Here is a 26,956-nt window from a genome sequence, read left to right on the forward strand (position 1 = left end):
TCCCCCCGTGATTTTTAGGAAGTGTTTCTGTAATACAAATAATGTCTATACTCTCGTTTGCGATCACAGTTAACAGTTCACTTTTTTTGTTCAAAACGGAATCCGAGTTCGTGTAAAAACATTTTAAAACTTTTTGTGCACTTTCACTTTGATGTATGCGGTTACTCCCTACATTATTTACAGGCCTTAATCTACGGACATCATTCCGTATGATGCGGTTACTCCCTACATTATTTACAGGCCTTAATCTACGGACATCATTCCTACTAGAGAGATGTTTGAAAGATTCTGTAAACGACGAGATTACCGAATTATTATTTAATTACATATGATCAGTTTTGAAATGATAATTGTCATGTTCAGGCAGATCAATGAATTTTGCCCTGAGCAGGCTATTTCCATAGCAATCAATTGCCCTCTGTGCGGCACGTTCCATCGCACATGCACTTTTGTCTGTATCTGGCACGGATGTGGGTTGGGTTGGCAAGAAGAACAACTTTTGGTTGTGTAGTTTTTATTCGCCGTTGTTGGTAACAATGGTGACTTAATTAAGTGACTTGGTGACGTAAAAAGAGGTGGTTTTGGCAGGCAAAAAGACGAGACTACTGGCAGGCAAGAAGACGAGACTACGAGACTTCTCGCTTATGCTAGCGTTTGCCAACGCTGGGTTGGGCTTTGACATTGATTACTAAGTATTACAGTGCCAACACTGGGTCGGGCTTTGATTACAATTAGTGTAAACGGCTTCCGTTGAGCTTGAACTGCGATTACGATACTGGTGCGGCGGTGCCGCAGCACTGACGCTGCCACGCTGGCTGAGAACGAGGGGACCGCTTGAGGGCTCTCTGCGTTCATTGAATGATGATTTCGTTAATCTTTGCGATATTTTCCACGCACTTGTAGAGTGAACGCCGGGATGAGTGAAGATTTTAAGAAAGAATAGATGAGGATAGGAAAACTTAATGCGTTTAATTTGACGAGTGGCAAAACGATGTCACACTACCACCGGGCCACACCGAATGGAGGGGTGGTCAGTGCTGGGTATTTGAAGGACGATGTCACACTGGGCGGGCCACGGGCAGCCGACGATGGCACTGAGTGGCACTGTACTGGCTTATCCGTAGTCTGGGTATGCGTGAGGTACTCTCTCTCGGTGCACGAGGGTTATGTGGTTTTGTTTGCAGATGCTACATCTTGGTTGTGCGGTGCAGCCAGTTGCAGTGTGGTGGCCAAGACAGTAACAACAGTATACAAAAATAATGAATATTGAATTTAAATTTTAATAGAAGATGATTGAATTTCCGACTTCAGTTATTAACCATAACCAACTTCAACGAATCAGGAAAATAAGAAAGGATTTGCTACTAGAAACTGAACAGGCTTTATTTAAGTTCAAAGGATGGATCAACGGCTGGCTCGGTCATCCATGGCTGGCCATGAACATCACACATCTGAGCTCCAGGTAGGGGAACCACGCTCTCGTCGAGCCACCACAACGCCAGATCAAGAGGAGAGCAGGACCGCGGCCGAGGTAAGATGCTGCAGGTATGCCTTCCAAAAAACTGCTAGGCAAACACAGGTGAAGCGGGAGCACCGTGCGGTTAGGCTGGTATAGGAAATCTGATTGTTCTTGCTGCTATTATTCTTCTTCGGGTTCGGCTTGACACCGGCCAGAAAAGCGGATTATTTACCACTAATAAATTTAATGAATTCCACCAGATTTTTGTACAAACAGAGTTGATAATCGTTCACTAGCTTTTGCTTATCGTAATACTGAAGTCGTTTGAATGACCTGCAGTCGAGTAGCGAGTGACTCGAGGACTGGTGGACCGGACATGTCTTATGAGGGCTGGTGTTGGACGATACGGGCGTTTGTAAAACTCTCGTTGCATACTTCTTGTCGCTTTCGTGTGCGGGTTCCATCACCTTTACTTTACCGCGTAGTTGTCATCTGACATTTCTAGTACTTGACGTTTCAAGCAGTCTACAAGGACTTCGAACGGGGGCTGCTTGCCACCGTGTGTTTTTTGGTACTTCTGGCATACGCTTCTTCATTTCAGCTGGATGTGTTCTGGAACTTTATATCATATAGGTCGCGTGCCTGTGGCAACGTTCATAACGCAGAGTTCAGGGCAGTTTTCCATGTGTTGTAGGATGACCTCGCAGTGGTCGAGTAGTTCTTGCAATTGTTCGGCTTGGTTTGATCCTATAATTACGGGAAATCTCTCGATTCTTGATACTAATTCATCGGCTATTCTTCCTGTTGTTCCGTAGAGGCGCTGCAGTTTATCCCCAACCGAGTGTAGATCTTCTGAAGTAATTTCCTTCCCGGAGTTGAGCCTCGCCTTGATGATTGCACGCGGACGCCCCGTAGAGTTAGTCTCCCATAATTGAAGTGTCTCGCCTGGGGAAAGTCGCAGAGCTTCCGAGTATTCGCGCACTGTGGCCGCTCATGGTCAGAATTGGGTAGGATTTCCATCGAAGCTGTCAATAGTTTTCTTTATGTAGTCTTCTTGCAACATGCGGTTCGCGAACATGATAAGAACGTCTTGGGCACTGGGGTTCAGGGGCGAGGTCGGGTTGGTCCGTATAACAGTTTAGTGTTCGGAGGGCATTCAGTCGGCGATTGGTTCGTTTGATGTTGGAGTGAGATGCTTGTGACGGTTGTCTCAGAGGTGAAGTGCTGGAGAGTGTTCTGGGGGTTTAGGTAACGTTGATGAGGTTTTGAGGGTACGGCTGAGGTACGAAGCTTGTTCAGTTGCTGGGGATCCATAGTCGAATAATCAGGAGCTGATGATAATGGGACTGCATCACCATTGGGGAATTTCGGATGGATGGGTGACGTAACGATGTGCAGCGTGAGGTCATTTGAACGATACGAGGGTGCAGAAGTGGGGTGATTGTAGAGCTTATCAGCAGGAGCTCCAGTGGATTGGATATGAACTGTTTTTGGCAAGATGACTAAAAGATTGGGACGGCGCGGGGAGGACTCCGGAGTCCCGTGGAGCGTTGACTCCTGACTCGATTATTACTGGGCTGACCAGTCGATCGGTACGGATTGATGGGCATATCGGCTGTTCGAGCCTTAAAGTAAGAGAGTCGTCCGATCGAACAGAAGAGATGTTGAAGTGCAAGGACGACACCTCATCGTGGTTGAGCTGTTGGAGACGCTCGTAGTTACAATAGGCTTTGCACGCAATCGTCGTGCAGACTCCGCAGTTTGTCCCTAGCGAATTGCAATTCTGTGTGACAGCCTTTCGCTATTAGCATTTTATTAAGTTTCCGGCAATAGCGTAGGTATTCCTTCATTTTCTCCTTGAGCCTAGAAGCACGCCCTTTCAGTTGTTCTGGTTCCTATCTTAACTCTTCGTCTTCTAGGTCCAGCAAGGTATCTAGTTCATCGTGAATCCTTCAAGAAAATTTTCCAATTCACTGCGACTGAGCTGATTTGCATTTCTTAATAGCTCCATTTTCGCTATCTGTAGTGGCCACTCTCAGTTTCTCCACCGCCAGGTTCTTAACTCGTCTCACTGGCCCGGATGTGTGTTGGGTTGGCAGGAAGAACAACTTTTGGTTTTGTAGTTTTTACTCGCTGTTGTTGGTAACAATGATGTCTTAAGTGACTTGGTGACGTGAGACGAGGTGGTTTTGGCAGGCAAGAAAAAGAGACTACTGGCGTTTTCTCGCTTATGCTAGCGTTTGCCAATGCTGGGTTGGGTTTTAAAATTGATTATCAAGTATTACAGTGCCAACACTGGGTCGGGCTTTGATTACGATTAGTGCCAACGGCTTCGGTTGAGCTTGAACTGCGATTACGATACAGGTGCGGCGGTGACGCAGCACTGACGCTGATGATGATGAATGATTTGAATTGAATTGAATGATGATTTCGTTAATCTTTGCAATATTTTCCACGCACTTGTTGAGTGAACGTCGGGATGAGTGAAGATTTTAAGAAAGAATAGATGAGAATAGGAAAACTTAGTGCATTTAATCTGACGAGAGACAAAACGACGTCACAGTATCATACAACCATTCATAGAATTATGACAGTATGAAAACTATATCTTATTTAGTTCAGATAAGAATTAAAAAAGGAGCTAAACACAGTTCCAATTATATTGATGAATGTTAAATGAACTTCATAGCATTACACTATTTCAAATGTAAATTAACTCATTCACTAATAGAGTGGTGTCAGGATTACTCGCGGTTTAGTGGTACTGAGCAATTGTATCACATTTGAGCCAATGAACTATGCCAATCCTTTAACATATTGAACCTGAAATTTTCTCAAAAGTTTCCGTGGAGATAGACACTGTGACACAAATTCATGAGAGATTTGCTCGATACGAATTCGATACGAATATTGCAAGATTAGTAAATTGTGAGTAGGTATATGTATTAGATAGAACAAATGGATTAGATTTGAAAATTTGGATGTTCAATGCATGAATAATGCTGCACTGTTCACTGTTGTTTGTTGCTGTCGTGCGCTGAACCTGGAGTTTGGAAACGTCGTGTGGTCACCGAAATTTGAAAAGGACAAAAATTTAGTAGAGAATGTTCAAAGACGCGCAACAAGGATAGTTCCGGGCTTGAAAGGCAAGTCATATGAGGAAAGATTAAAGATTATGAAGCTTCCAAGCCTCCATCTGTCTCTTATACACATCTAGATGTGTATAAGAGACAGGTATTACCCCATCAGGGCTGACATTAGGTGGTCTAAGTTACCCCATTTGGGGGCGGCGCCCCCCATTTGCAAACTATGACACTTTCCTAAAATTTGTCATTTGCATATGTAACTAGAAGAGTTCTACTACAATGCATCAAAACCTGGAGTTATTTAATCAAAAAATAAAAAAATCGGAGGGGGTACTCCGACAGGCTTTAAATAATAGCTTTTTTTCATGGGTCACATTTTTAATTTTTTAACCTATTAGATATGCAAACTTTTTAAATCTTTATATTGTGTTATGTAGCCTCAGTATTAGGCCTTTAATGCCCATTGACAAAATTTTTCTATGTCAAATAGTTTTTGAGTTGTGGGGGTTTTTGTTGATAAAACTAAAAGTGGTCTAAGTTACCCCGCCGGTCTAAGTTACCCCATTTTACGGTATTGGAAAGTCCATTGCATAGCTAACCAATCAGTCTGAGTCTGGATAAGAAGACATCATGATCCCACAACCAATCACAGTCTCCACTCAGTCCACTGGAGAGGATGAAATCACAATCCTATCAGCCAATCACTGTCTAGAGAGGATGACATTTCAACCAATCACAGCAGGAAAGGGATATGTATCTGCCCAAGAATGAAAGTAAATTTATTCACTATTCTAGAATTCCAGTCTGATTATAAGAAAATTGTGCCCAATATTCTGAATTGGTATTTCTACTGATGGATTCACAGACAGGCAGTTGCCCACATGCAGGCTAGTAGGGAAAGGTCCTACTTTTTTCTGAAATATTATGGCTCTAATATCATATAATTTTGGTTTGTATGAAATCTTGCAGGTATGATGTAGGTAATGTATTTTTATTTGATTGAAGAAATTGCAGTTCACAAACATTGCATTTCACAAAATTTTTAACTTCCGTAGTATGTGATGCCTCACTCCTAGGAAAATATCCTGCATTATGAGTCAACCCAAAATGTTTTATTGGAGATGGCATAGTTGCAGTCACATCAGACTGCATTTATTCTTCAACAAAACATAAACAATACATTATCATGTGTTCAGTTGCCTCTGAAGGAAAGTCAAATGTTCTTGTAGCTGTTTCTAGAGTAAAATTAGGGATTGGGGGTAAACCTTGCACAGGACTTTACAAATGAAATTGCAGAAGGAAGATCTATTGATAGAAGGAAGATCTAAGGAACATTTATTGATGCAATGTGACTATATTACCTCTCCTGAATTCATGGCACATTCATTTGTACTGTTTTGCATGTTTAGCTTTAAAACTCTACCCTGCATGCCCAACCAATTTAGGTTTATGAAGCTACAAAGAGACTGATATCCCAACCCTAACTGAGAAACCTTAGTAACAGTTAATTTAATTTTGAAGCAACTCGGAGATTAAGCATATTTTTAAAAAAATTCTCTTAATTTACTTGAATTAAACATCTATGGTTTCATGTGTGAAAATCATTAACTTCTTCAGTGGTTTATTATATGATAAATCTATTCCTTTGTATACAATAGATGCTGCTATCAATGTCACTTTGAGGTTTCACTAAAAAAATTGACCAAGTGAAATGTAATGTACCATATTCATTGAATTTTACAACATATAGATATCATGCTTGTGATATTTTCTTTAGTCACCCAATCAACTGTCTATATACCTCTTCAAATTGTACTGACTCTCAGTCTTTTAATTGCTACAGATTTTATATGGTTCAATTCTTGACAAGTTCTTATTTTTCAGGAAACCGTCGAAGCAAAGCTCTGTCACTTGACATCTCAGGCGGCAGTAGTGGGGTGCTTCTGCAGGTGCTGCCTTATGTTTGTTCCTCATCGGGCTATAATAATGGCCTTAAACTTGCATACCTCAATGCTGCAGTCAGGGCATTGCAGCAACTTGCTGCTAACAAAAGCAAGTTGCAGGGATCAAATGGAAATAATCATTACAGGTCTTCTGAAACTAACACTTTGGGCAAAGAAGACATTTATCTTTCTAGAGTAAGCAATACTGAAGCTGATGAATTACAAAACCAAAAGAGATGGAGGAAGAGCAGCCATTCTGATCATGGGGATTGGTCAGAGAACTTGTATGTTCAACAAAAAAATGAGCTCAACAAAGGGTCCTTCAAGCCCGAACGTGCATTAAAAAATCTCTTGATAGATGAAGAACAGGAGACTGGAAGTAGTAATTCTGATGCCCACAAAAAAGATATTTTCTCAACATATTCTACTGTTGAAAACTCTTCTTATGGTGATGAAGTTCTCAAAAAAGAATCTTCATCAGACAATATTTCTAGTCATGGTAGGTCAAGCACATCTTGGCAACAGGCAGACAAGAAGGATGGAGATAATGGCTTGGACTTCAGAGAAAGCCCTTACTCAGTGCAAGAATATTTCTGCATGTAAGATTTTAGCCTTTCATTTGTAATAAAATGTAGCACATTATCTTGTCTTAATAATGGGAACAAAATGATTCATTTTTCCTTGTTGTTGTTGATCTTTGTTTATTATTTGAATCTATTAATTTTCTTATTAATGCATACTGTACATTCTCTTTTAATTGCCTAACTAATGACTGCTTCCAAACACAGGTTGCGCTGTTGTCTGGTCTCAGATGGCCAAGAAGTGCGAGCATCAGGCCTGCGTCTCATGCGCTACTTGCTCAACTCTAATTTGGATGCTGTTGCTTTTTTGAGGGCCAATGTTGTGCCACTAGTTGTTAGGTAAGAACAGCAAGACAATAAGCTAATGAAAGTTCTCATTTACAACATGCATTACTAGGTAACCAATGAGAAATCATGCTTTCCCAAAAATAGCAAATAATACTTGTAAAAAAACTATTATAACTTATAAGTATGTATCTTGATATATTGTTTTCATTCATTTTTCTTCAAAACATAACAATTTCATCCAATGTACATAATACTAGGGTGTTATGGCATGTGCTCCCTCCATTTGACAGGTCTTTGGATTCTTCAGCTGGTGGCAACTCAGTGGAGAGATTGCAGGCTCTAAGATTACTCAGAAGACTTGTCCAGGCATGTTTGAAAGCTGTAGAACTGTCCTATTTGTGAGTGAAACTTTTCTGCTGAATTATTCTTAACGTTTTCCTGGCAAACATTTTCTACTACACGTTTTTCCCATTGAAATTTCATTTCAACTTGAAGATTTGAATTGGTTAGTCATAATTAATGTAAATGTTTTATTGCAGGTTTATTCTTCCAACTCATCAGCTCAAATAGACTCAGATTGCATATGCGGTGATGGCATCACATCATCTTGCACAAAATCTAAAGCCTCTCCTTTAGGTCGTCATAGTCAACTGGGCTTCCCAAAGGATTTGCTATACTCCATAATTTCCTTGACTCGGTCGGGTTTGGAACTCAAGGATTCATTTCTCTATCCTGCATTGGCGGTTCTCTCTGAACTGGGTACGCCTTTGTCTCAGAAAAGACTGCATGACAATGATAATAAAATATCTTTTATTTCTTTGAAAAACTGAAATTCTTCATTGCTATGTAAAAGCATTTTACCCTGGTATGACAATCTACGGTAGCATCTGTTACTTAGTGTGCAGGAATTATATAGTCCAGCAGAAAAAAATGTCCACAGTTCTAGAAAAATATGTGTGTACATAACGAACTTTATTTGGGTCTGTTTTCAGTTATTTTTGAAGTTTGAATAGAGTTTCTACTGTTCATTAACTGTTTGTGCAGTTTTATGTTAGACTGGACATCCCATTTGAACTGTGCTGAATAAAATTAAATTGTGTATTTTTTTGTAGTTTGTAAGCAAGTAACTGCATTCTAAAATATGTGTGTGTGTGCAGTTTTGGTGCATACCGAGACGAGTTTATCATGTGGAGCTGTAGCTCCGCTGCAGCAAAGCCTGCTGGAATGCAGCAGCGTTCCTCGCATACACGAGGCGGTGCTTGCATCTCTCCTATGGATCACAAACTCGCCACGTTATCGCCACCACACGGCTTACCTCCTGCAGGTCATAGCGCCCTACACCGACTACCACTACAAGCACACTACCTACGACCTCGATCATGGTATCTCTAACAGGTGCGGGGCTCTATCACATGGACAAAATTTCAGTTTCACATGAATTTTTTCTCGTTATGAATTCAATGTTTTTTCTATTTTTGTTTGTTGTAAATACATTTTGTAAAATGTTTTCTTTATTTTTGTTTTGTATTCTCTCTCAATGTTTTCTCAATCAAATTTTTTCTACACATAACTTCCATGTTCATGTCAACAAATTTTTTAAAAATCGATTTGTCGACACTTATTCACATAAATCTAGTATAGTTACCTGTCAAATCCCAATTTCCCTGTAGCTTCTCAATGTCAAAGGTTTCAGAAGTTATGCATTTTCTTGGCTTGCTTTGTTCCCCTTTATCCAGATATCCCGCTTATGATGTGGATCTGATATGTGGATTGTGGATACAAGACTCGAGATGACCTAGAATAGTATTTTAGATAGAATGAATAAATAATGCTGAAGATGAGAGTGTTCAGGAAGCAGCAAATGGAATCAACATAACAAATTAATGAAGGATAGAAGCTTATTCAATACCTACTGCAAAAAGAAGTTTCTGTAGAGTAAGCAGGCTTAATGGCATAAACTACTACGACCCATGATAGCAGTGCGCGGGAAAGCTTACGAAACATGTTTTATCGAACCTTTAAACCCACAACCCACAGGGTTTGTTTGAAGCTAGGTGGGATGTGAGCTACGGCCTCTACTAGGAACGGTACCTAGGGCCTGAAGGCAGTGTCATAATACATCAGGCGAAGCTGTTCGACAGTTACTATTATGGAAGTAAAAACTTACTGAAAAGTGACTACTAATATCACAAACTTCCCTTCTACAACCTAATAGGACCGTGTTACATGGAACACTTACATACCGGTAAGCGTTACATACCGGTAGCGAATGTTATACCAAAAATCGCAAGACCAGCAGTAGTTTCAGGAAAATCCAGCAACTATAACCGCCATCTACACACGGTCGTGGTATAAAATTTTGTTTGCCTCATCGTGAAAGTACTTTTGTTTCATTAATACAAACGGCCATGATGCAAAAAGTTCTTGGTTGTGAGGTAACTTAATTTTGCTCAATTACTACAAATGGCCCGGATTTGAGGAGTTGCAGGCCGCGGGAAGAAGTTATTTGCTGCAATACGACCAAGAAGCAGAGGTGGTGTTTAACACAGGTACACAATACGGCAGCACCTTGTCTCCTGAAAAAATTTTCTCCTGCCTGTTGAAGAAGAAGAATACTCGTAAAATATGCGCTGAGACGACTCGTACAACTGTAAGACATTAACTATTTGTAGCTGACCATGTCTTGCTCAACTAGTCAAATTGCTTGATTCATTTATCTGTGATATTCACATGCATTTCTCTAGTTGGCACGCTTTTTTACCCAGTACAGATGTCATCTCTTACTCTTTTTAATTTCAAGCCTTCATCTGGAGTACCTACCAATACTTGTTTTGTCTAGGTACAAATTTTCCCGAGAGAATTTTAGAAAATTTCAAGCAGGAAGGTATCTGTGTGGTTTATGAACTATTGAAATGATTCAAGCCCTAAAAGTAGAGAGGATTTGACCAAGTAATTGGTGTCGAGCTAAAAATCAGGCACCACGTTCGAAACCTTACATGCATTCACAGTGATGAACGAGAACTGCGGTTAGTGACTGCACGGACGTCATTGCTGCTGCTTCTGCGGTCGTGGCCTGGGGTGCTGCTGCTGGCCAAAGACAACCTGAGTGCTGTGCGCAGCCTCACTGCACAGCTCGCCTACACATCACATCTCGTCACCACTGTTAGTCCTATGTACTCTCTTTATGATCGTTTTTAATCTGTGATCATACTTTTCATTCTTTCACTTATTTATGCTAGTAATGTTATTCATATAGCAATATTTTTTGACGCTGTTATTCAGTGTTAGTATGTTAGGTTACTTAGGTACACTATTTGGTATAGACAGTTCATGATGGCATGAAGAGATACCTATATGGAAGAAATGTCATAGGACCTCTTTTCGATATGCCAATCATCCTTATGAGAACTCAGATGCTAAATTTCCACTTTATGTTATTATTAATAATAATGAAACGATTTCTTCAGAAATATCACCAACTGAATGTTTTCAGTTACTGTAACTATCATCAGTATTATTAACAGTTAAATGAATTGTAGCTTCCTAAGGTAATCTTCAATTAAGCAATCAAATTGATTAAATTGTATACGATGCCACAGATTGCCATCATCAACGTGCTCTACGAGTTCTTTGGCATAAGTGAGTGTCCACGTGGTGGCAGGAGGAAGAACACTGATACTCCTGCCAGATCTCGCGACAAGAGCGGCACCCGCAGCGGGCCTAGTGGTGAGGAATGTCAACAATGGGACTCTGCGGTGGCTGCGCATCTCAACTCCCCTAAACTAGACCCTGACGGATGGAATCTCTCCTACGGATTTGTGGCTGCTGAGATCCGCTACACGTTGCCACAGCTTCCGAAGTGCAGGTCATTATCACTTAAAATAAATTTTCAGTGTTGTTTTGTCTGTTGTCTCAACCTCAGTGTCATTGATGAGTTACATCCTACCAGTAGCTTTTGATGAATGCATTGTGTACTTTCAAGGTTTGACAAAACGTATTAGTTACATTAAGGATTTTATGAAGGATAAGACTGATTTAAAATTGTGCTAATTTTGCTGCTGTATGTTCCAGACCTAATTTGGTGCAGCTTCAGCAGTCTTTGGTGCTGTACATGCTCATCAAGGCCAACTTACTGTCAGCTCTCTGTCACGTGGTCATCAATTCACCGTCAGCACTAGCATTGAGAGCCACAGTGCTTCTTGGTCAGTTCATGTCACAACTTATGTATATATTTGTACAATGAAGTATTTTGGAGGCTGGCTGCAACAATTGTTGCTGATCAATATAATATCTTTTATGAATCCTTGAATTCAATTTCTTCTATCCTTGATGTTTCAGGAGAGTTGGTTCACCTCGCTCACCAAGATCTGCCAGTGGAGTGCAGTCAGCTTACTCACGCTCTGCCTGAGCTCATGAATCAAGCTGCCACTAATTACTCATACGTGAATTCACTTGTATCCAACCCTAATGGCGTCAAAGAAAGGCGCGTTGCTGTTACAACCTTGACGAACGTGCACAGCAGCAACCCTGCCGTCAACGTGGACCTATTCCGAGAGGCAGAAGGTGTCTTCAGCCGGGATATTACCGAGAGCAACATTGACGTTCGATCGTCCTTATTATTTGACGATATTAAATTGCTAAGCAGTTCGCGTGACGCTGACACCAGAAATTACAACTATGCTTTAGCTCAGGACTTGGAATCTCCCAATCCTTTCAGTATCCCCACCACGACGAGTATCGTCAACGCAGCTACGGCCAAGATGACTCAGGCCCAGCGTCGCGCCCGAGCTTGCACGGCCATCAATGCTCTCTTGAAGCTGTCGCGAGGACGACTCAACCCGCCAGCTTTACCACCTCAACACTCGTTATACATGGCACATCTGTTGAATATGATGCCCTTCTCTAATAACAGTTCAAGTCATGCTGTACCCTACAGTGGCTTTCCGACGAGTATGTTCGATGAAAGTGGAGCATTCCAAGCATCTTTTTCACGCAAAAAAATTGCTGTGACATCAGTCAATGATATCTCAAGATCGAGCAAGGTTAATATGGTATAATTATGTTGCATGAATATTGTATTAAGCAGCAATTAAAATTTGGTCTGGAGGATTTTGAAGGTTTACCTTTTGAAATTGGGAAATAACTTACTAGGTTCAGTAACTTTTTGTTGAAGGGAAAATTGTTTTATATTTGCATCTTGATTAAAAATGTGAAATCTTAATAATATAGTAAGATATATCCTTATGTATATTCATATAGTCATTACTCCATCCCAGTCCATTCTTATATTGCCTATGATGTTTTCTCTGTTATAAAAACTCATTTGTTCTGTTTACGAAAATCTTTCCCTTATTTTATGAATATTTTTACCCTGTTTTCGACAATCTTTACCCTGTTTTATGAACATCTGTATGTGCAGTGGCTGAGCAGCAGCGGCAGTGAGCAGGAGGAGCTGGTGCAGCGAGCCATGAAGCGCTCACACGTCCTCACGCTGGGACATAACCACCACAACTGGCAGTGGGATCACATAATGACGCTTCTCAGGGTAGCTTATTATTAATATTTCTTCACTATACCTTTAATTTGAATTTTGCTTTGGTATTACATCATAGAGAATAAAATGATTGCTTATGATAGGTGGTAAATATTCAGAAGTAATACTAAGGATGATTAGCGTGTGGGTGCTCATTGCGCCTTTGCATTTCCTGATTTATAACCTAAACGTGCATCTGCATTCTCATTCTCACGATTGGAATGAAAGCCACATTTCATGGGTGAAAACTCGTGCAGGCTGGTCAAGATCTCACGATTCCAATCTTCCCCATAGGCAAATGACTTTGAAACCGCACTGAATTGCTGCCCATTAAACCAAAAAATGTTTAATTCAATATTGATTCAGCATTAGATGTTTGATGGGATAGTTGTCGATTGCTCACTTCTTATTTCAATTCAGTGGCCCAGTGACCAGCTTCAGCGCATCGGTAACAACACATACCGTCTGTTTGTGAAGCGACTGGTACACTTCTACAAACCGTCAGCTGATCTCTTCAGCAAGACGCCCGCTGACCATCCAAACGCCAGGATAGAGGCTGAGACGCTCATGCTCTTGATGCACTTCTTGCTCCAGGTTCCTGAGGTGAATGGTTTACGCTTTTCACCTGTCAGCTTGATAACATTTCATCAATGACACATATGTCGCTACTCAGCAGCTACTGTCCTTGACTCGTTGCTTGTTAAGTAAAGAATATATAGTACTGTTCAGCATTACGATTTGTAGGTTTCAATTGCACATAATAATTTAAAAGCTTTTTCGATCGCGCTTTAAAGTTGTGGCTTAGTTCTTTTAACAAAATAGATCGCTTCTTTTAAAGGCTGGCGGTATAAGTACTGTGGCAAAGTATGTGACATTAATGGCAGTTCTATGACAGCTGTGTATGCTATACACCCATTCTCTGTCTTTTTTTTATCGAAACAAAGAACATGCGAATTTTTTTACATATATAAATTGCGTCTAAAAATTTACTACCTACTGAGCTTGTCACTGATATTCTTGTATTTTTCAGAATGACAATGGTCGTCATCTGGAGGAGCTGCTGATGGATATTCATACCCACCTAAAGGCGGTGTCCGTGCAGCACCCGGCGCCTGATCTGCTGCTCTCACAAGGAGCTCTCGCCAGTACCTGCTCTCACTACTATTTCCTCGCGGTACATACTACCATTTGCTACTACTTTGTAGTGTATAAATATTACTCTGCTATTCCTCGCGGTACATATTACCCTTTGCTATTACCTTTTAGTGTATAAATATTACTCTCTACTTCTTCCTCGCGGTACATATTACCCTTTGCTATTACCTTTTAGTGTATAAATATTACTCTCTACTTCTTCCTCGCGGTACATATTACCCTTTGCTACTACCTTGTAGTGTATAAATATTCCTCTCTGCTACTTCCTCGCGGTACATACGGTATTACCTTTTACTCTACTAACTTGGGTGTATAAATTACCCTTTAGTACTTCCTTGTTCTATGTATAAATATTACACTGGTACTTTCTCGCTGTGTAGTAATATAACATTTCGCGCTCTATGCCAGAACTTTTAAACTCAATTTCATCCATTTCATAATAATATCAATTGTTCTAAATTATTGTTTTTTATTGACATTCAGGTGGGTGTTTTGTCTCGATCATCACGAGGTCACGCCATGCTAGACCAGTCTGGAGTGTTTGAACAGCTGCTCTGCGTTGTCACCAGCCGGGCATCGTCTGAGGTCTACAGTAAACTCATCATCTCCTCGCTCGCCTACTCCATTGATGGCATCAACCGGTTGGTTAAGTCTTGCATTTAATTTCTATGTTTTGTAGAAATGGAAACATATATTTGCTGCTGGTTGATAATTAATTAGTTTGGAAAGTAGTTGATTCGAAATATCAATGTTTCTCACTATTTTTTTTACATAAAGCTACATTATTATTTATATACATTGTTAACTAAAATTACTGTATTCTACCAGTAAAATTCTGTCAACGGTGCTGCATGACAACGAGATCAGTGAAAACTGTCGCGCGTACGGCACATCGTTGTTGCGTGCTCTGCTGCACACCACTTCTTGTTCCGTCACTTGTCGCTTCCTCCTGCATCATCTCCTGCAGCAGCTCTCTGATCCCAGTCCGCAGGTCAGATTTTTCTTTGCTCATTCTATGCTCTTTTATTTTTCTAGTGGCGAATATTATTTGAAAATCTTTATGAGCTGTAAAGTTGCATTGACTGTCGTATATTCCCGGCACACCTACAACCAGGGAGGCTGCATAATGGTTGATTCTCCCAATACTTTGGATTTGCCTTGGTCACATTAGTAAAATTATTTTTAAAAATGAATAATCCAGAATGATTTCTCGATTGATTTGTAATGCTTATGTTTTTTAGTTTTTCTCTAGTTGTGATGCTGAGATCCATGATGAGATTCGGCAAACGTCTGCATTTATGAATTAATTGTTTAGTAGTAAATTGTCGTGTCGCTCTTCCTATACTTGTTACGGTTATCTAGGTTATGCTCTGTCAGGCAACTCCTACTTCCTCAAGCTGAACTTGATGACAGGATGTTCCAATGTTTGTGGGAACGTTGGTCCAAGAGTTTTAGTGTGGGAGGTTCAAAAACATAAGGATGAATTTTCATATTGAGTATTGCGAGTGTATGTCGCGTGCAGTTTTCACTCGGTATGTGACGAGCATACTGATGTTGCAGGTTGTGCTGCTGGCCATCTCGACGCTCTATGAGGTGACGGAAGTTACACACATCCTACACAGCTTGGCCAGGTCTCCGCCTGTCCTACCTCCCAGTCTTGGTCATCACGTCCACTTGCTCACAGCCCGCCTGCTGCGGGTGCCGGTGGCTTACAATGCTTACGTCTCATGCGAACTCCTGGACCCAATTCTTTTGCACTGGGAACGTTCGTTTAATGTCTGGTGAGAAAATATTTCTAATGAATACAATGAAACTTGCCACTTGTTTTTGTTTTTTGCTGTCCTAAAAGACTCACGTGATTGAAATCATTTATTAGTGCATTTTCTCATTTATGGAAAAAATGCACTATTGTACTCGCCGTGTCCGTCTGTCTGTCTGTCCGTCCGTCCGTCCGTCCGTCCGTGACCTCAAGTTTTCGTCGACGAGAAAATGCGCTCTTTGTCACTCACTGCAGTGAGTACTGAGTTCTATTTTTTCATTTAGTTACTGGTTTTACTATAAATTTTTATTGGTCTCCATTTATGCTTGTTTGTATTTCGCGTATTTCATATGCAATAGCAAACCGGAAGTTTATTGTTGCTTTTTTTAGCATTCAATGAAAATTTTGTATTAGTATTTATCTTTTTTATACGTAGTACAAATCAGAGCTTTATTGGTACATTTTTCTTAGCCTTCAGCTTTAGTTTAGTTGCAGACTGGAAGGTTCCAGTTATTGAATCCGTTCCTATTTTCCCTGCAGCTACGTTCAGATGCAAGAGAGCGCTCTGTGCGAGGCTCTCACTGAGCACAGACGTGATGAAAACGGTCGCTACGGACGCAGGTCAAGTGCCCCGCTGCCAGTGCAGAGTGTGTTTGTGTACCCGCACCTGTACGGCTCACTCGTGCAGCACTCAAAAGGACTTCAGAAAGTTCTCAGCAGCCGTGCGCTCAGTGACATGATTGAAGTGAGACTTCCAGACGCGCGTGCCGAGCCGAATTTTTTGTTTGGAGTACCTTTAAATTTTTACATCAATCTAGGCGACCACTTTTTTAATGTCATTCGTGTTTGATCTGCGAATTAAAGTCAGTTTATGATAAGGATTTCAAGAATCCTCACAGTCAGTTTTCCATGTCATCGAACTAGGCCCCTATTATTGAGCCTTTGTTCTGGCCCAGCGGTAGCGTTTTTTTAAATTAAATTTTGCCATTACGATTCTTCTTCGGGTTTAATTAATATAGTTGCATTTTGTTCCAGCTTATCAAGGTAGGTCGATGTGACACAGCAAAGAGCATCACCGAATTGAAGGCTGCTGTGTGGGCCGTGTGCCACGCGGGAAGCAGCAGTGCCGGCATCATGCACATGAGACGCTGTGGCGCTCTCAGTGCCATCATTCGCTTGGCTCGTCACTGCCTCGTGTACAGCGTGCGTGGTGCCTGCTGCATGGCTCTGTGTCTCGTCGCTACTACACAGCAGGGAGTTATCTTCTTGCGCGAGTGTGGTGAGTTATCATCGTTATAATAATCATGAGTAAATATGCGCGTATCATTATTCGGGAAATCTAGAGAATTTAATTTCAGTTGTAAACAGTTCATCAATCACAGTCTGAAATTTTCACTGTCTCTATCCCAACGAAAATTTTAAACAACGTTGATTTTTATAGTTCCTCATTGAGTTCTTCAAAACTGTCACCTAGCGTTAAATATATTTTGGTGTCTCTTCTATGTATAATCACTATTATGAGAGTCGCAACAAACTTGCCACTTGTCATGTTATTAAATCTGTACAATGCATGTCAGGTTGGGAAAGTGTGGTCCGTGATCATCATCAGAGGTGGCAGTCTAACCTGCACCCATTGCACGACCTGCCATGCCATCACCACCAGCCAGCAGCTCATCAGTTCCGTAGCACTGCAGCTCCTTACTTCACCGCACTCAACGACGACAACTATATTGGTCATGCCCCCAGGTGATCATTTATAATTGCATTTTTCCCAATCTAGGGATATTTGATGTATTTTACTGTAGATAATTTATAATTGAAATCTCCATGTCTTGAGTTTGTCTGTCTTCAATTGCTTAACTGATTACTTTTGTTTCTTTCTGAATTGTTTTTCTGGCACCTAATTTCTTACGAGTTTGTCCATCTCAATGTTTTTTTTTATTTAATCATTATTTCATGTTATTTAAATTTACTGATTTGTTTATATTATTATCTAACATGATTTTTTATCTTCTCTGTTATATTTTTGTGTTTCTGTGATTTTTGTGTTTCTTCTCGCCTGTGGGTTACTCAGTAAGCGCGTTGCCCGCATCAGGTCGGGCTTCTATGTACCTGGTGAGAGTGACGACGACGGCTCCTCTGACAGCGACGAAAGCATTGTAGTTCAGGGCATTGGCCTCGACTCTACTCTAGCTGCTCATCACAGGAAGGCTCAGGTGAAGGATACTGCTCAGTATTGAAGTGATCCATGTAATTTTAGGTATGATTTTGGTAGACTGGCTTTGAATCCGTTAAAGTATAGAAACGATTACCAATTAATCATATTTTCATAGTGCCGCCTTTTTTGTAGACCCTCCCGAACCAAATGCGCGGCGGTTCGGGCGGTGGCACCGGCATCATATCACACCAACGTTCCCTGTCTGACTGCGCGCCCGTCGCGGAGGAACAAAACACGACCGCGACCAGCGAGGCTCGTCCGCTTCCAGAGCTCGAGTTAACTAATGATACCCAGGAGCTTGGTTTGCCTCCTCTCAGTGGCAGCATTGCTAAGGCCTGGGTTCGGCGTGGCTCTTTGAGACTCAAAAACAAAATCTTGTCGTCTATGAAAACGAAAAAGTGAGTGTGATTGTGCTCGAATTTTTTTTAAGTGTTGAGTTATAGGTAGATGGAAGATAGATAGAAGCTTGCAGGTGTGGTCCATATGTTTTTCAATCGAAGTCATTCTATGATTTCTCGCGTCTTTCCGACTCCATAGTCCATACTAGCTACAAGATGACTAACTGATTGTTGCTATGTTTTTATGCTTTACTCGCATTATTTTAAGATGTTGTAAGCTGATATTTCATATGGAACTTTCAACTACTGACTGAGTTTGTGTATTTCAGATCCCGAAAACGTCAGGCATCATATAACAGCAGTGGTTCATCGCAGAACATATCATACCCTTTTGATTCTTCTCCTTCTCCGCCAGTCTCTCCAGGCTCTCAATTGGACAACCCATTTTTGCCTGCCTATTCCAGTTCTATGTTTGGCCAAAACCAATCCAGAAACCTGCAATCGACATGTGCAACCACGCCCACTACAGGACCGTCGCTGCTTCATAATTGCCAATGTGCTGCTCAGACTTGCCAGTCTTGTCAGTCTCTCTCGCCAACTTGCCATGTGACAAGCCCGCTTTCTCGCTTTGAGGTTTTGAATCAATATTCATGTAATCCAACGCCCTCTAGCAATGTCTCGTCGCTTTCAAATGCCTGCGATTCAGTGGGGTCAGATCAATTGGTAAATCAGCCATGCTTACCTGAAGGTTTGGGATCACCAACGTCTGTTCATGAACTCCAACCTCAGACTGAATCACAAATGGTACATCGGAATATCAGTGCAAAGGACATCGCTTGCCATTCGGAAGGAATCGGGTACGTGAATAAGATATGTGCAAATGCTTACATTTTAAGTGTCACAATTTTTTCGAGTGTGGCCAATACTTTTTTTTTCAGTATTTCTGTTGAATTCCTCAACCAATTTGTTTTCATTACATGATGTAGGATTCAAATATATACCGGTAATCCTTATGAAGTTAGCCATTGAATAATCTTTATATTCATTAATTAATTTTAGTTAGATCTTGTCATCCTTTGAGTACTTGTGTTTCAGGAATGGCCCGTCTTCACCTACGTGCCTTGATGCCCGTGTGAGGCTTGGCGTCAATGTTCCGCACCTCCAATGCTGGCGAAACAGTCATGGATTAGCGACAAGGAAAGAGAGTAAAAACTCACCAGACTGTATTTCTCCGTCGTCTCCTCGTCAGTTTTTCCATCTTCCTCATGTCCACTGTCAATGTGGTTTACCCTCACAAATCTCTCCTACGACCATGAAGCCACTTTCAGAAGTGGACAATTGCTTCCCGAGAACTGCTTCGCAGAGCTCGATGGTCTCGGTGCCCTCACGAGTGTCGCTCCAAGGATGCCAATTACTGCTGGCCATGAGTGAGCAACGGCGTACTGCGTCAGAAAGCGAACAGGAGCAACAGCAGAAGAAACGTCAGCATCTTGCCATGCTCTTCCCTCCTCCAGCAGATCACGTCAGCCAGTAAGTAGATATGCAATAAAAATCAATCAGTGCGTTAGAGTAAAGCTGATGAATAGTTGATCAACAAATTAAAAATGCATTTGATTTTTTTTCAGTTTCCGCGTTTCGGGAGCAGAAAACAGTCGCGGATTTCCTCGCACAGCATCGGGCCTGAGCAAGATTTCATCTAGCGGTTCATTGAGTGTCCATCTGGTTTCTAGTGGCGCTTGTGGTACGCACTCAAGACAGTGTCACTGCCATTCTTTAATGGCCGTAAGCAGCGCATACAGCGGCCCGAATGCGCCTCATTGCAGCGTTCACTCGCATTCTGACAGTGCCGTCACGCCAGGGGACTCTCATTCGCAGGAAATGTGCGGAGGAACGTGCAAAGCTTGTGTAGCCTCCACCCTCAAGTTCGCCGATGCCGAGCATACTGTTACTTCAGATGAGTGCAACGTTGAAGGCAGGCATTCGTACTCCCTGGATGGTAGCACAGCAGCAACTGTTTGCGAAGTTTCGGATCACAGACCAAGGGGTCATGATTCACCAGGTTCAGCAGAATTTTGTGGTGGTCAGCGATACCTGGGACTTTGTTTGCCTCTAGACTTGAACTTATTGTTGGACACCCGAGGACATTGGAATAAGCCAGAAATTGACGACGGCGACCCGACTCGTGTACCTGATGAAAATCGGCTCCGTAAATCGGAAAGAGATGAAGAAAGCGGAATGAAATCGAGAGAGGTTGATAAGAAAGGTGACGGAGAATCTGCGGCCGGCTGCAAAAAAGAAAGCGAAGTTGAAAAAAGGCTTGAAACTGTCCGGGAAGAAAGTTTTAACTCGGCCGGTTAGTTTTAATGCTCCTGTAATTTAATTTAGATCCAAAGTAATGTATACAAAACTTGTCTATCAGTTCAGTGTGATTAGTGCATGTTATGAGACAAGTTGTTTCTTTGCAGGCTGCATTGACAAATTGATGACAGTTTTAGTAGTGTTATATATTTCATCAAAGGACTGTTCATAATTGATTTAATCATTAAAATTATTTTTTTTTTCTCCAGACGGTGGCAGCTCCACATCTACGGCTGCAACAAACAAGACAACATTAGCGTCAACTGCAAGTGGAGAATGCACTTCAGAGTCGCTCGACACCGTCACAGACACTGGCTTGTCCCTGCACTCCAAAGCCACGTGTCTCGGCTGCTTCTCCCTCTGCAATAGACAGGAAATTGCCCAGCCAACTGAAGTGGTGCGAGTCAATTTCGTATTTCAGTTGTTACTGCTAAACTGAAAAGAGCTAGTTAGTATATTCTTCCCTGTCGATCCCATCTTTTTGAGCTGATGATATTTTATTGTTACTTATCCTTTCACGTCAGACCACTGGTGTGAATTGGATGTTGATATGACGTTTTCTGTTGGCCTGTTGCTTCGAGCTTACCAGCAGTAAATGTGTGACGTGTGGAGGTCTGGTAGTCAGATCTGTAGTTATATTTGTTGTCTCTTTCGAGTATGTGAATGAAGAATTGTAGCAGCTACAGTACTCGTACGGATATAGCGTACTTTCATATTTTCAGTGAGAAATTGAATGCTCACGTGAATATGTCATGGCCGTCTACTGCTTTCTATATTTTTCAACCTCAAAATTTTTTTATCGTACAATTTGAAGTATTTTTTGAAAATTTTTCGGTTGATGGTGACTGAAGTTAGTTGTAGCAGTAGCCAAAGAATATTGTTTCTTTATTGGATCTTCAAATTCACAAACTTTGAGCAGATAAGCACCGAGCCTAGTAACACCCCGCTGTCGGGAGTCGGTGCCCTATTAGGTTGCCTGAGACCATCAGGCATGGACGGCACCTCTCGTCCTGAGACGCCCATGGAGAAGTGGGAGGGCGTTCCGAACATGGTGTCGTCTGGTGGTGATGGTGCTCGCTCTGATCCCAGCAGGGTCCTCGTCAGGAAGGAAATGGTGCGCCTCATCACTCGTCTTGCTTGTCCACTCACTGCCAAGGGCTCCGAGGCTGGTGAGAATTTTATTTCACTAGTGTATAGTATTATGTCAATGATGTATTTGTAATTATTCCATTATTTTCACATTCAATAATGTTGTTTGGTACGATGAAGTAACATAATGTGTGTTGCTTCGTACAGGATTTTTTCACAATTTTCTAATCGACGATGTTTATGGCCAGTGTAATTGATGGCCATAACAAAATTATTCAAATGAGATTTTTAAAGGCTTATAAGCTCTATTACCGGAAGAAAACGAATGCTAGTCTGAATGATTGCATTTTAATGTTTTTTAACTCGCTCAAGTCATCAGTGTTTGCCACACTTTGGTCAGGCTTGCTGTCCCTAAAGCAACGTTGGCCTGAAGCTTTCAAGGACGTGTGCATGTATTCCGAGGCGATGCAGCTCCTCAGCTCGCGATCTTACAGCCTCGCCGCCCGGCATTTCCTGCAGGACATTTTCCAGGATGTTTCTTTTTCTGAGGTATGATCGTCATCGATCAAAAGCATTTAATTCCTTCTAAATTCCAATAAAAATCTCGTACAAATGCAAAAATAGTCAGGCTTTTGTTCAAACAATATTACAGATTATGTTTCAAGTTGTGTGAAGACATTTTATCCAATTTCAAAGTTCGCTCCAATTTTGAGGATTCTTGGTTTGACAAGTTTTTTTCATAACTATGACAGCTTTTGTTTATATATTTTTTTTATTCATTGCATGATTCCATTTTGTTATCTGCTTGTAATTTTAATTGCATTGGTGTTTTACTAATGAAATCAAAATTGCTAGTACTAATTAAAGTAATTTGCAGGTGTTCGAAGAAGCTGAATGCCTGTTGAAGCGTGTCAATATCTCGGTGCGTACGGACGACCAACTTCCAGTCGCGTCCGAGTTACGCGATCAGGCCTCAGAACCGCGTAAGGATTATCTCGGTCCTATGACTCCTAAAGATGTTGGTAAGTCAAGAGCATTTAAACGGTTTCAGGGATGCGAAAAAGGAAGTTTAGGATCCATAACCGGAGTCAATAACGCTCTCAGAGAAGTTGATATCTCCGTTCTGAATACAACTCTAGGTACAGAAAATAGCACAAGCCATCCGCATGGTACGCAAATAAAAGCCGACAATGACACTGATTCTTCGTTGCGTGAAGGCGAAACTAAAACGTCTGCAAGCACCTCTACTTCAAACACCATCACCGGGGACAGTTTCCCTTACTCTGAGTACCATACAACTGCAACGTCTAACTCTGTTGATACTGCCGCAAACGAACGCCTGTTGGAGGAGGCTGCGATGGCTGGGGGAGGCATCGTGTTGCTGACGCGGCAGCTCACACTGGAGAGCTACGCGGGTGCCGATCAGTCGCTCTCTGACTATGATGGACTATCTACGGACGATGAAGGGGATCAGCCGCTCGATGACGCCCCGGAAAATATCTGATATGTTATAACTTTTACGGGTTATCTATGAGTATATACAGTTAGTTTGATGATGTATTGCCGGGTATTTCTGAGTTTGTGCTGCCATCATTTGAAATGTGTGAGAGTTTACAGTTATGCATATGTTCTCATAGTAATTGCCCCTGAATCTGAATTTTAATCTCGGGTTTCGGTCGTTGTAATTTTTGAAACGGATGATATTGTGTATATTATGTGACATAATTATGAAGACTAATCGTAAATTCAATGGAAATGCAAGCGCTAAAGCTGTATCAAAATTTGAATTTGTTGACGTAGGCTTCAATATAAAGTCTTTTCACAGCACTCAAGATGGAGATATTTGACGAGGTAATTTAATTTTTATTGGGAATCAAGTACGATCATCTTGTTTATTTTAGGTAATCTCAAGGTAATGATTTACCTGCATCTTGTCACGACTACTACGATCATCATACATTCCTGCGCTCTATTATAGTCAAGACCAGAGCGCGACGGAGTCACTTTTATCTGAATTAACTTCGATCATGTTGTTCATGCCTTATCGGTATCACGAATTTATTCAGGCGTAGATAGGTTTGTAGAGCTACTGCCTCATTTTGCGTTCAGCCATTGATGCAGGATGATTTTAGTTTATTATTAAATTTGATTATAAAGTTGCGAGGCATTCGCCTTAGATTCTTAATGTCGATGTCTGGTACGGGATGTTATTTTGCCCATGCTTAGCCAATATTGTAAAATCTAACTACGAACGAGCAAAAATCGAACTCTATGATTTAGAAGTCATTACTGTTTCCAAATAGACGTGCCTGAAATAGGTGAACACAGTCTCACATTGAATCTGTGATGCTTGCCTGCAACATTCTTCTACGCCTGGTGGAAGTAAACGCTGCTTATTTGGGTTTCGTGACATTGAATTTTCTTATGTCGAAAAACACGATATTTGTATCGTAAAATTTTTCCTTTTTGGTACTGGAAAATTTTCCTCTATTAATTCCTCATAAAACCCTTTTAGCTGTCCAGAATACACGGTGTCAATCCTAAGGTAGGCATTTCAAAACTCGCGTCTATAGGCTATGCTTTGTAGCTCGACTGCTCGTTCGACTCAAAATTTTTTATTTTAATTTTCTTGTCGCAATGAAATATGACAGGTGAAGTTTTAATTCTGTTCGGAAAGACATGAGCACAGCGCGTTACTGACACGCCTTTGCTGCGAGTCTTATGAAATTCATCGGCGTGTTGGTTGAAAGTTGATCCCTGGTCGCTTGGTATCCTTTGTTTTCCGTTACGTATGTGTAGTGAATAACCTGTTGTAGATAAATCTTTCAAGTTATCAGGACTGTCAATACTTGTGCTAATTTTATACTTTTATATAGGGCTCCTACAATCTAATGGTTTTATATTATGGTTGTAGAAATTAGCACGCTTTTGTAGAGAGTTCAAGATGAGCACACTACAAGCGTTGTGCGTCTCATAGATACCGTACTATTTAAGTGCAGTATTACTGCAGAAGTTATGTAAATTGCTACTGCTGCTGCTTCTGTTGTTTCTTCTGGTACGACATTTGGATTCGTTTTAAGGCTTGTTGATTTGTAGAGTACGTTATCGTTAGAAATAATATGGTAAGCGGTTCCTAATCCAAGTCAATTAAAGCCTCCTTGCTTAGGCCCATTTGACTATCTTAGATGTTTTGTTCCTATTTGCTGAGCCCTTCACATTTTTATATTCATCCTTAGTTGGAATCTATGCGAGGCATCCAATATCAGATTTTTTTTCGCGATCGTTCACTGTGACTTCACTAGGGTCACACGATGCTGTGACCCTAGTGGGTTATTCTATGTGGGTTAAAATATTTGAATTAAGTTTAGATATACATTTCTGTAAATGATTCTTCCGAAGTCTTGTGGCACGGGGAAAAATGGTGTGTGAATTAGAATTAGATACTTTCAGATTCTCTCAAGTGCTGCAGTTTTTGCTTGGCCGTTTATACCGTAATACTCGTTCATATCTGTTGATTCGCCATTTGATAATCTTTCTATGTACGTGAATACTGCAATTTTTTTTGAGTATCTAATGTAATATGATAAGTATTACCAACGCGAATATAATTTCGTCGTATCACGTGACGTTGATTCAACGAATGCCTGTTAATTGTAATCGATATTTGGCTGGCAGAATGTAGAATTTTTTTATACAGTTCTAAAAAATTCGAGAAATTTTTTTTTCTCCGAGTATGCTCGAGGGCTATACTTGCAGCACTGCGGGGTTATCACATCTCTGAGGCCTCGTTCTTCGTAAAAATTTGATGTTATATATTAATTACTTTTTAAATGATGCTTTTTATAGTGTGCAGTAACTATGATTGAGGGTTAGAATGCGGGTGGCTTGGTGCTAGTCCTGTGACTTTTTTGCATCGCTCTTTTATTATTGTAGAGTCTGCGTGAAAGCTCGGGTCGTAAAGGGATGCATCTATTCTTAAGTTTTATTTATTTTGTTGAATGTTGCCCTGTAGTTCTATAGGATTATTATTTATCGCGACGAACCTAGTGCGAAGACTGTTGAAATACTTCCCCACACATAAAATCTAATTAGAGAATTTCCCATGTTCACATTTGGCTCATTTTTAAGAAGACTGAAGGCTTGCCAAATGGAATGGGTTCATTCAAGGCAGTGATTTACTATGCATATTTGTCGACGTGCCGGCGTGAATATCTTAATGTCCATAATTCAAGGATAGTTATACCCGGTTAAATTTGAATTAATTTTTGATTGAATTGAGTTCATAATTTTGAATTAAATTTAAGGCAAGTAGCTGGAATTTGCTTAAACAATTCAATTTCTTTTCTTGGTTCTCCTTCTCATAAGTCGACGTGATTACGAACGATCATGTTCAGCGCTTCAATTGTCCCAGAATTAAATAATGGCTTTAATCATATTTAGTAATTTGTTAATGAGCAAACTGATGTTGATATCGTTGTGTTATCTCAGCAATCGCAGGCGCCATGCATTAGTATAGTTTACGCACCTAAATTATCTTAAAAATTTATTAGTACCCATTTGAATAATTACTTGTTAAGCATAACGTATTATTTATCAAATTACTATGCGTAATTGTAAAGCGGCACTTTATTTATTACCGATTGGAGCCGTCATACTCTGGCGAGCAACGTAGTGATGTGGCACTCTAATCGGAAGATTTTTTTTTATCTAAAAATTACTTCAGTTTTATTTCCACGTTATGCAATTCAGAAAATTTAATGCAGAATTCAGGTTTATTTTGCTCTTTGTATGTCCTATTTGCGATGTCCTAGGGAAAGTCTTGTATTTTAAAATGTTAAAGTTATTTTGAACGATCAAAGTTGAAAGGTCATTTTTCTTCGTCAAGTGCACAACCCGATCGATCATTCGTATTTAAAATTTATAAAACATCCATTATCCAGTGTTGCTTCTACCCCAAGTTTTATTAAAAGGATTAATTAGTGGTTAAGTTTAGTCGGGAGTTGCGTTCAACTGATTTGTGTTATTTATACTACGATTTTCACCTTTGAAGTTCAAATTGATTCTTATTCAGAGTGATAGTTTACGGTCAATTATTTGATTTTATTAATTTAATTGGCTTAACATTAAATGTTAATTGAACTGAATTTAT

The 26,956-nt window shown here is 40.7% G+C and overlaps 1 protein-coding gene across 1 annotated transcript; it reads left to right on the plus strand.

Moving 5' to 3' along the window:
* Positions 1-6,429: 6,429 nt before the first annotated feature.
* LOC108673326 lies at positions 6,430-26,946 on the plus strand (the record flags this gene model as incomplete). The annotated part of the gene is given in 27 exon segments (XM_047884298.1): positions 6,430-7,087; positions 7,277-7,408; positions 7,648-7,723; positions 7,897-8,116; positions 8,515-8,752; positions 10,366-10,519; positions 10,957-11,222; positions 11,429-11,559; positions 11,696-12,399; positions 12,777-12,902; positions 13,311-13,493; positions 13,921-14,064; positions 14,529-14,686; positions 14,874-15,036; positions 15,606-15,826; positions 16,345-16,549; positions 16,840-17,083; positions 17,382-17,550; positions 17,879-18,020; positions 18,155-18,420; positions 18,690-19,217; positions 19,456-19,890; positions 19,986-20,713; positions 20,928-21,115; positions 21,638-21,887; positions 22,208-22,356; positions 22,685-26,946. Coding segments are annotated over 27 exon segments (7,505 nt in total), but the record flags the coding sequence as incomplete, so codon positions are not given.
* Positions 26,947-26,956: the final 10 nt, after the last annotated feature.

Source organism: Hyalella azteca, unplaced genomic scaffold (assembly GCF_000764305.2).
Source record: "Hyalella azteca isolate HAZT.00-mixed unplaced genomic scaffold, Hazt_2.0.2 contig15116, whole genome shotgun sequence".
NCBI classification, from domain to species: Eukaryota; Metazoa; Arthropoda; class Malacostraca; order Amphipoda; family Hyalellidae; genus Hyalella; species Hyalella azteca.